Here is a 9,795-nt window from a genome sequence, read left to right on the forward strand (position 1 = left end):
AACAGAATATTGTCGATTCTGCATCAGTCTGACAGCACAATAAATCACCAGGGTGGCTATATTCAAGTCTCTACATCACCTTATTGAAACTCAAGCTCTTTTCATGTGTTGGAAATATTTCTATCAGAATTTCAATGTGATGAGAATCTCAAGTCCATCCAGAGTGGTGGAACCCTGGTCATAGTGCAGTGAAAAACCTCCCTGAACCAAAGCAAACAGATGCTTTTGTTTGCTTTGGTTCAGGGAGGTTTCCTCTGTGTTTGTTGTTGTTGTTCTCATCCCAGCTGCCACGTGTCTGCTGCATCAGTGGGAGCAGTGGAGCAGGAACTCCTGCACTGACAAAGGGTCCCTGTTGTCTGGAGAGCACACTGTTATTTTTTTTATTGATTTTTCTAAATTATTTTTGTTATAATTAATCGTCACTAAATTGTTACAGTCCCACCACTAGTTAAAATATACGGAAAAAAATAAAATTTAAAAATGTGAAATTTTTTTAAGTAAAAACACCACGTGTTCAGAGAAGGTCAGGGGTCGTATTTGCTCTTCTCGTCATCGCTTTCATGAGGAAACTCAGCGCCCTCTGGTGTTCAGAAACCATATATTACCTGAGTCAAATATGGCCCGTTTTTGACTCGGCGACCTCTGACCCTCCAGAGTCAGGGAGCATGACTGGACAGTAAAGCTGGAGCAGAACAGCAATAACTCAAGCAAAGTGAGTGATTTTTCAGATGGTTTTATGATCGTGGAAAGTTCACTTTGATGCCCTTCTTTAAAACACGTGAAACACAGACGTCCCTTTGATTGGCAGGAGTCCGAACTGATGTTCGGTCCTGAATCATTTGTGCAAAATGCAAGTTGTGAAGGTTAAAACTACCAACATCAAATAAACCCAGAATTAAAGCTGGGCGACCAGAGAGTGGGGGGTCGGACGCTCCTCTCACAGGGCGACAGGTCAGGACCTGTCAGAAGGCACCAGAGGAACCTCCCAAAGTGCTACTTGCCCCCCCACAGGTCAGAGGTCAGGGCCTCGCCGAACACACCAGCAGCCTTCAGGAGACCGGGTCGATTCCCCGTCGACCAAAAAACAAACTTCAGACACCTGAGACACAGGCTCCAGACAGAGGAGCCTCTTCAGCTCAAGTAAGACACGGAATAAGAAGCTCAAAAATCCCTTCATGTCCTTCAGTTGTGCGCTAGTTCAAAGCATTTCCACCACCCGCGCTGAGGCAGCGTCCACAGCGCCACCAGCAGGCTGAATGGTGTGGGTGCAGTACCCAACCTCGTCTGCGGGTGGCGCAGGTTTCGCTGCACTCTGATTGACTTGTTTACACCAAAGTTTAAATCAGTTTGACTCGATGATTTGAAAGTGAAGCAGGAGTCTTCACCTACTTCTGTACGAAACGGTAACATTTCTGATCATAAAAAAGCAACTGATGAACTAGCATCCTCTACATTTCCCCTGGAATAAACGTCAAGCTGATCCTTGTATGGCTCACCTCCAGCTGAAGATGGCTCCCGTAGATTTCCTATAAAGTCTCCGACTTGTGGTCTATTTTTAAAATCCGACCCTGGGCTGAGTGAGGCTGGGAGGGAGCGCCGGACCACCCTGTGGAGGGAGGTGCGGACGCGGCCTCAGCCGTCACCAGCAGGGGGCGCCGGCTCACTCGTGGTGGGCGGAGGCAGAGGTGGGCGTGGCCCAGGGCTGCACCTCTCCTCGGCCAAACGCAGTGTAGACTGCTGCTCCCAGCAGGTTGATGGCGCCGGCGATGTAGAAGACCGTCTGCCACTCGGGGATGGTGTTCTGCGGGGACAGAGGCTTGTTAGGTGGCGGTGGCACGCGAGGCGAGAACAGAAGCAGCGAGTGGTGTCGCGGCAACACGGGACTCTTCGGGACAAAAGACACATTTTACAGCTCCAGTCTCGGCTCAGGAAGCACGGCGGAGGAAGTCTTACGTGCGTGGTGAGGGAGCGGGCGATGACTGGACCCACCATCCCAGGAATGGTGGCGAAGGTGTTGGTGATGCCCAGGAGGAGGCCCGCGTACCTGCCACAGCACAAGCAGATCAGACACCCAGCGTGTGGCGTGTGCCGCGTGGCGGCACTCACGAGGGGGCGATGTCCAGGTGGTTGATGTTGAAGCCGGACGCCGACACTCCACCCAGAGCGGAGGAGATGGTGAGGAAGGTGATGGCCAGCTGGTAGTCGCAGCCGATGTAGCCGGCCGCCACCAGGAAGAGGGCGGGGCCGATCATGCCTGCGGCACACGCAGCGGCGTCAGAGGCCGCCCCCACAGAGAGCAGGCGGCGGAGAGAGCGCCCTCACCGATCAGCGTGAAGCTCTTCCTGACTCTGACGGTGGGAACCTGCAGCCTCTCCCGCAGGTGATCGGCCACCTGGCCGCTGACCACCGCCATGACGGCGCAGCCCAGGTACGGCAGAGCCGAGAGGAAGCCGTTCTGTTGGGAGGCAGGTGAGCAGGGCGTGACCTGGAGGGGGCGGGGTCAGCTCACCTGCTGGATGCTGAAGCCCAGGATGTCGTTCATGTAGGTGGGCAGCAGCGTGAGCAGCGTGTAGAAGGTCCAGTTGTAGGAGAAGTGCGCCACCACGATGGCCCACAGCGGCACCGAGGCGGCGATGGAGCGCCAGGGGATGTGGCCCGCAGACGCGGACAGCTGCGGGGACAGGGTCACGCTCAGATGCCGCTCCAGTTTGGCCCCGCCCTCAGTGGTCTGCGGCGAGAACCTCACCTCGTTCTTCAGCGAGGTGGTGATGTAGAGTCTCTCGCGCTCAGAGATCCGCGGGTGGCTGTTGGGCGTGTCGAACACAAGCGCCGTCCACAGGACAAACCACAGCAGGCCCACCGCACCTGAGCACAGGCCCCCGTCAACAGTCGCCGGTCACCAGTCATGGGTCACCAGTCATGAGTCTCCAGTCTCCAGTCACGAGTCTCCAGTCACGACTCTCCAGTCACGAGTCACCAGTCACGAGTCTCCAGTCACGAGTCTCCAGTCACGAGTCACCAGTCACTAGTCATGAGTCACCAGTCACGAGTCTCCAGTCACGAGTCTCCAGTCACGAGTCATCAGTCACGAGTCACCAGTCACGAGTCACCAGTCACGAGTCTCCAGTCACGAGTCATCAGTCATCAGTCACTAGTCATGAGTCACCAGTCACGAGTCTCCAGTCACGAGTCATCAGTCACCAGTCATGAGTCACCAGTCTCCAGTCACAAGTCACCAGTCTCCAGTCACCAGTCTCCAGTCACGAGTCACCGTCAGCACCAGTCTCCAGTCACGAGTCACCAGTCACGAGGCACCAGTCACGAGTCACCAGTCTCCAGTCTCAAGTCACCGTCGTCACCAGTCTCCAGTCACGAGTCACCGTCAGCACCAGGCACCAGTCTCAAGTCACCGTCGTCACCAGTCTCCAGTCACTGTCAGCACCAGTCTCCAGTCACCGTTGCAGCGCGGTGAAGAGGAAGTGAGGAAGCCTCTGATAACCATCAGGGGCTTGAACACTCAGAAGAGGAAGTCCAGACATGAAGAGAGCAGCAGAGGAGACGCTCCAGTCTGAAGTCAGAGAAGAGACGTGTGGAGGAGCTGTGCTCACCAAAGATGTAGAAGACGTAGGTCCAGTCCAGGTAGAAGCAGATCTCCCCAGAGAGGGGCAGCGACACCACCGTCCCCAGCTGAGCGCCTGCAAGGACACGAGTCACGGCACCAGTCACCGCACTGGAACAACAAGTCATGAAGGAGCACGGTGTGCTGCCACTGGAGGGAGCTGCTGAGCTGCTCCTGTCTCTGTCAGTCAGAGCACTTGTACTAGAGGTGTTTGCATGCTTCATGTCTTCACTGTGTGTGTGTGTCTATCTTACTTACTGAGGGGACCAATTCTTGACAAGACACCTCCTTGTGAGGACCTGATGCCAATGTGGAGACATGTGGTCGGACCCCACAAGGTTAACCCTCAGTTTGAGTGTGAAGACTTCAAGATAACTGGGGTCCAGTCTGGTTCAGAGTCTGGGGAAAGGGTGACGGCCAGGAGTGGTCCCCACAAGGCTCGGGAAAGAGACAAACGTACGTGTGTGTGTGTGTGTGCTGCTCACCGATGTAAGAGATGGTGAGCAGGCGACTCCTCTCCAGCGGCGGCGCCCAGGACGCCCACATGGTGTACATGGCAGGGAAGGTCACCCCCTGGTGGGCAGCAGGAGAAGAGCGAGCGTCAGCAGAGCACAGACCTCACCTCCCACAGCACCCCTGGAGACACGGCCCGGACTCGCTCTTCACCTCTCCGACGCCTTCCAGCACCCGCACAGCAATCAGGTAGCTGGCGCCCAGGTCGGCCGCCGCGGGGGTCAGCAGGGTGAAGATGACCGTCCCCAGGATCCCCAGCCCCATCAGCCACTTGGGCCCCACGCGGCCGGCCAGGTAGCCTCCCGGGATCTGGGTCACGATGTAGCCGTAGAAGAAAGAGCCCAGGATCCAGCCCTGAGTCTCCGAGTCCCAGTCGTACACGTTGGCCTGCGCACACACACGGCTGTCACGCTGCTGACCTTTGACCCTGCTCTGAGCGGGTGCAGTCATTACAGTGATGGACATGACCAGCTCCAGGTGTTTCCTCAACCGCACCACCGGCTCAAAAGATGAAATCAAAATGAAACATTTCAAAAACAAGTGAGATGTGATTCACACAGCTTTAGGAGCCTCAGTGCAGCGGCAACAGGAGTCAGCCTGCTTTGTCACCTAGTAACTGCTGAGAGCACCGCTGTATTATGGGATGTTTGGGGGAAAATATCACAGGCGACAGATGGTGGGAGGGCAACAGAACTCTGAAGCTGTCCAACGATGAAGCCCTGAGTTGATCTCACCTTCTGCTCTGATCCAGACTTTCTTGAGTCAGAAATGAAGACCATACCAGACCTTCCACTACTGACCACTAGGGGCAATTTTGGTTTTATTATATTTATTTTATTCAGAATTTATTCCGTTCTTTCCTAAGTAAAGGTGATGAACAACTTGCACCTGCTTCTGCTGCTGGTTGGACTTTTCCATGACAAATAAATATGCTTGTGATGATCACATGGTTTCATGTCATTTCACAAGGTTTTGCTTTGTTTACGTGTCAGTAGATTCAATACAGTTATTGATCACAAATGAGTCTTGAATCAGTTCTATTGACTGGGCCCCGGGGCCATTTGTTCCCCCAGATCAGAAGGGTTCAGAGCCCCTGCTCTGGGATTCTGCTGCCGTTCGTGTCAACATGTCGTGTGAAAATGTGTGATGAACTCGAGCCCAGGTTCCCAGCGCTCGACACACACTGGTTCCTCATTGTGACTTATCAGTGTGAAGCAGCTGGGGTCACGTGACCCTCTCTGGCTCACCGTGTGGTTGTGCTTGGGCCGGGCGGGGCTGGGGTGGGCAGGACACACCGAGGCGCTGTGGTGGTCGCTGCTGCGGTGAGTGCTGTTGAGCATGTCCACCATGGCCACGCTGAGGTTGACGCGCAGGGAGTAGACCACGAAGAAGCCGTAGCTGGAGAGCAGCGCCAGGTTGTAGCGAGCGGAGCCGCAGGCCGGGGCTGCGGGGGGAGCAGATCACATGACCACGATGATGAGGAAGATGCCACATTCACACGCAAGACCACAGGTCACAGGCTGAGAAGGTTGAAGGTCCAAACACAGTGGCTCGCAGTAAACAGTGGTCTGCTGAGTCACGACTGTGGGCGGGGCCTGTGCCTTGCACCAGAGCAAACACCCGCAGGTATTGGGTTCAATTCCCAGCACTTGCCATTGTGCAAACAGAGACTAGGACACACCCTGCGATGATGTCCCGGCTCGACCTGGGACAGGAGCGGGCTCGAAGGGCCTTCACCCTCCGCCTCACACCCGCAACTCAAACCCGAACAGACCAAAGTGGACCGGCTCCCGACCAGAGGCCGGGACAGGACCCTGGACGTCAGCCACTCCGAGGCTGAGACGTTTGACCGGCCCTGAACCAGACCCGGCCGCTCCTGAGAGCAGTGCAGACCCCGGACCTGCAGAGGGTCCGAATCTCCCGTCTGACTCGGGCTTCAATCACCAGGTCTCTGTAGCCTCGAGGAAACCCGAGGATTGAAGCAGCAAGAGGCCAACTCGACCCGAGTTTGAGGAAGAGTTACAGGTGCTCGGTCAGGAACAGGTCAGGAACCTTCCTCCGACTGCCATGACGTGGCTGCAGAGGGTGAACTGGCCTGCAGCTCGGTCACCGAGATAAAGGCCCTTCTCGTTTGATAGCAAGACTTGTTTTCCTGACCAGATCGTCTCTCCTGTTTCCGCTGGAACCCGTGACTGGGTCGTCCTCAGCGAAGGTGCGGAGCGACAGGTCGGGGCACTTTTTCTCTTCGGAGAGCGTCGAGAGCACCGCGCTCCACTGAGCGGAACAGATGTTTAGGCGCCAGAACCGAGCTCAGTCTGCGGACGAGTCTGGGGTTCCAGACTCGAGTCGCTGTTAGGGCGCGAGCTCGCGCTGACTCGGCAGATTCGGAGCGACGAAGCCGTCACCTCGCTGCGCTTGGTCTCCGCGTCCCCGGCGAAGCAGCGGCGTCTCCTGCTCCTCCTCGTCCGTCTCGGGGTGGTACCGGTCCATGTTTCCTGCCGCGGTCCCGTCTCTCCGCTCCGACGTCCACCAGCACAACAACAAAGCGCAGCTGCTGCGGACCTGACGCCGCTCCGAGTGGCGGCGGCCGCGGCGCAGCGGATTGGCTGAGCCGAGTCACGTGGCGAGCCGGAACTGACGGCAGTGTTTTGTGAAGAGTCCGAACCACCGTGAGAGCGGAGAAACCTGCGGCTCTGGCGACGCAAGTCCGGAACTCACGTCCCACATTTGACTCTTCAGTTGTTTCAGAAGATCGGCCTCTTTAAACCGGTCACTTTAAGTGGTTTTACATCATAATAAAAGCGCCACAGGCGAAAAGGCGAGTCTTTTTCAAGGCTTTAAATCGAAAATACAAACAAATAAAGATATGCGAAAAAGGAAAGAAAAAGCCGCTGGTCGTGGACCGCAAAAGAAAAACAGTGAAGAGGTGAAGCGACGAGGCTTGGAACTGCAGTGTCGCCATGGAGGCAGTAGGTGGCGGTATAAGTCTGACTTCTCGTACTGTCCCGAGAGTGATCTGGAACTGATCTAGAAGATGTTCTCTAAAACCTTCTGAGGCTCCGTCCTTCAACTATTGGGCACCACCACCGCAAGAACGCTCTCCTGAGCAGCCCTGCTCCATTACAGAGGTGACAGGGGTCAAGCAGAGGCCAACCCCACACACGCTGTTGTAGCGACCTGGAGATTTGAAGTATTTTCTTTTGATCTAGTTTTGTTTTGTCTTGCTGTTGTGTCTCGGGTATGGTGTTGGGGTGATGTATTTCTGTTTGTCGAGTGTGGATGACGTCATCAAGGGGCGAGAAGAGGTGCGCGAGCGGTGTGGTGAATACATGTGGTTGAACCTGATTTTGTGCCTCACTCTGTCTAACGGAAAGAAAAAAACACAGAACCGGGACGAATAAATTTGCCGAAACTGGATTAAGTCTCGTGTTTCAAGGGGGCAACACTGTGAATTCATGAAAATACCACGTCATTTTTATTGAATCAAGAAGCCCAGCTTTTTGTCATGCATGAATACAGCAGCAGAGGTGTGTGATTCAACCGCGCAGTGTTGTAACTCTGGTGCTCTCGTTCACCAGAAGAAGAAGAAGAGGATCTGGAGGTAGAGTCCAACTGTTCCTGTATGTGAGTGGGACACACCTGACACTAGTGAGGTCCAGCTGGAGGTGAACCAGCAGGGGGGGGCTTCAGTAGACAACCTGTCAAGTCTTTCACAAACTTCAGAATGTTGGAGCTCAACCGACATTTTCATGGAAATATGATCCACTATCTGATGCCAAAATTTCATGCTCAGTGTTCGCAGGGTCACCATAAAAGATGTGTAAACATAAATAAGGCTTCAACAATAAATGTAACATTTATATTTAATTTCAGACTATAAGCTCGTGTATATTCAGAAAGGAACCAGAGCTTCAGGGAACGTTTGCTCTTGGAATGAGACAAGTGGTCATGTGGACGGTTGCCATGAAAACAGCAACGTCAAGTTGGAAGCCATGCAACACACTTGCTAGTTATTGACTAGATCAGCAACAAGCAGCTGTTTGTGGTGCACGTGCTTGTGTGAGTATATACGGCTCTGAATTCTGCAGCCAAGGTATTTTTTTTTAGTGCATGACTTTATTTTCTTTCACTTGACAATGTTAGTCAGTGACTTGTGTTGACTTTATGTGATAGCAGTGCGACATCCTATAATCTTTCCTTAAAGACGCCCAAAAAATATCTGCTGAACGTTGCACCGAAGAGGCCAGTGACTCTGTTATCATCAACATGAAATGAATCTTGTATAAAATGACAAGCGGTGTGGTAACATGAGGTGAAATCATTTGCCTGAAGCCATGAACAACAGAATCTAGTCTAAACTGTGGCGATGTTTCCTCATCTGCTCCGGCCAGCAGAGGGAGCCACAGGAATATTACTGATGATACTAGTAATGCTGATCATAATAACGTGGCAAAGGCGCGTGAGAGTCCCGGACACTTACATGACAGCTCCTCTTTTCTTGCTCCCGGCTGCAAGAGCCACTTGACGGCAGCCTGCAGCTTCATGTGTTCACCGGGGTTTTTAGACTTCAGGCCGACTTCAGCTGAGCGCAGGACTGCTGTGATCCTCTGTCATGTGACCGCAGGCCCTGCGTCTGTATTTGATGAAGGAGGAGTGAGAATCCTGCTCGCTCTGGCCGACTCTTGCACATCCTTGGCCTTTACCCTGGATCATTGCTCCCGCTGACAAACACGTGGCAGACTTGGCGGCTGGAAAGATCCTCCTCCGCCGGTGGAGCCGCTCCACTCAGAAGATGCAGTTATATGCAAAGGTCAAAAGGTCACTCAGTGACGTCGGGCTCTGGTGATACATAAAGGAGAAACAAAGTGATTTATGAGGAGAATTTTTAAAAAGGTAATAATAGAAAACAGCAGGAAATACGTTCAAGTTGAAGTATTTCATTAAAAGTTCAATTGAAATAATTTCTGAAGACAAGAACGAGAAAGAAGATTTGAATAAATAGTTATGGAGCTGATTTTATCACAATAAAATAAGAGAAAAAGTCAAGTAATCAGGCAATTTTAGTTTACAATCATTACTGAATGCAATAAGGAGGAAAATGGGGTTTATTTTTGGATAAATATCAGGAGGACTGTGGTCAATAAACTGGTAGATCAACATGAGAAACATACAAAAACTGTTGGTTTGATTTGCAGAAATAGAATTTGGGTTAGTTGGAACTATGTTTCTGAATATTGTTTTTAAATGTGATAATATTTCATTGCTCCATCAATGTACACATGAGATATTTTTCCCATCTGACTGAACAGCCAAAACTGCCTCAACTGCAGCAGCAAAGCATCTTCTGATGGAAGGAACGGAGCACGGAGTGAGAACAATGAAGCACGTGACCTTCTGGCGTCCGTCCGGACCTGGTCTACCTGGCCAAGCGCTCATTTGGATGCAGGGCTCCAGTTCTTTGAGCACGAGCGAAGCAGCGATGGGTGGCTTCATGAAAACAGTGTGGTCGTTTCCACAGCCCAGCAGGTGGCGCCCTCGGTTTAGCATGGTGTCATGGATCATTGACCTGAGCACAGCGTCTCTTCTTCTGCCTCCCAACAGTAGCGTCCAGCCTGAGTCCCACACGCCTGTGCTCCGCCTCACGTGTGATCACAGTGATGCGA

The 9,795-nt window shown here is 53.0% G+C and overlaps 1 protein-coding gene across 1 annotated transcript; it reads right to left on the reverse strand.

Annotated features, from left to right (window-relative positions):
• Nucleotides 1–268: 268 nt before the first annotated feature.
• slc17a5 (solute carrier family 17 member 5) lies at nucleotides 269–6,736 on the reverse strand. Its single transcript, XM_053875967.1, has 11 exons — nucleotides 6,538–6,736; nucleotides 5,380–5,576; nucleotides 4,286–4,519; nucleotides 4,105–4,192; nucleotides 3,609–3,695; nucleotides 2,747–2,865; nucleotides 2,510–2,671; nucleotides 2,323–2,455; nucleotides 2,107–2,254; nucleotides 1,954–2,044; nucleotides 269–1,801 (listed from the first exon to the last, which is right to left on the reverse strand). Exons 1-11 carry the CDS (start codon nucleotides 6,620–6,622, stop codon nucleotides 1,661–1,663), a joined length of 1,485 nt encoding a protein of 494 aa, XP_053731942.1. The 5' UTR covers nucleotides 6,623–6,736; the 3' UTR covers nucleotides 269–1,660.
• Between the last annotated feature and the right edge of the window lie 3,059 nt (nucleotides 6,737–9,795).

The sequence above is a fragment of the Synchiropus splendidus genome, chromosome 9 (genome assembly GCF_027744825.2).
Source record: "Synchiropus splendidus isolate RoL2022-P1 chromosome 9, RoL_Sspl_1.0, whole genome shotgun sequence".
Classification (NCBI taxonomy): domain Eukaryota; kingdom Metazoa; phylum Chordata; class Actinopteri; order Syngnathiformes; family Callionymidae; genus Synchiropus; species Synchiropus splendidus.

What these genes read in the sequence shown, in the direction of transcription:
- slc17a5 (XM_053875967.1), bottom strand. Translation starts at nt 6,622, where the DNA reads ATGGACCGGTACCACCCCGAGACGGACGAGGAGGAGCAGGAGACGCCG. An exon ending in GGCCCAAGCACAACCACACG is followed by an intron (nt 4,520 to 5,379) that starts GTGAGCCAGAGA and finishes GTGTGTGCGCAG; the next exon opens with GCCAACGTGTACGACTGGGA. An exon ending in CTACGTCTTCTACATCTTTG is followed by an intron (nt 2,866 to 3,608) that starts GTGAGCACAGCT and finishes GCCTGTGCTCAG; the next exon opens with GTGCGGTGGGCCTGCTGTGG.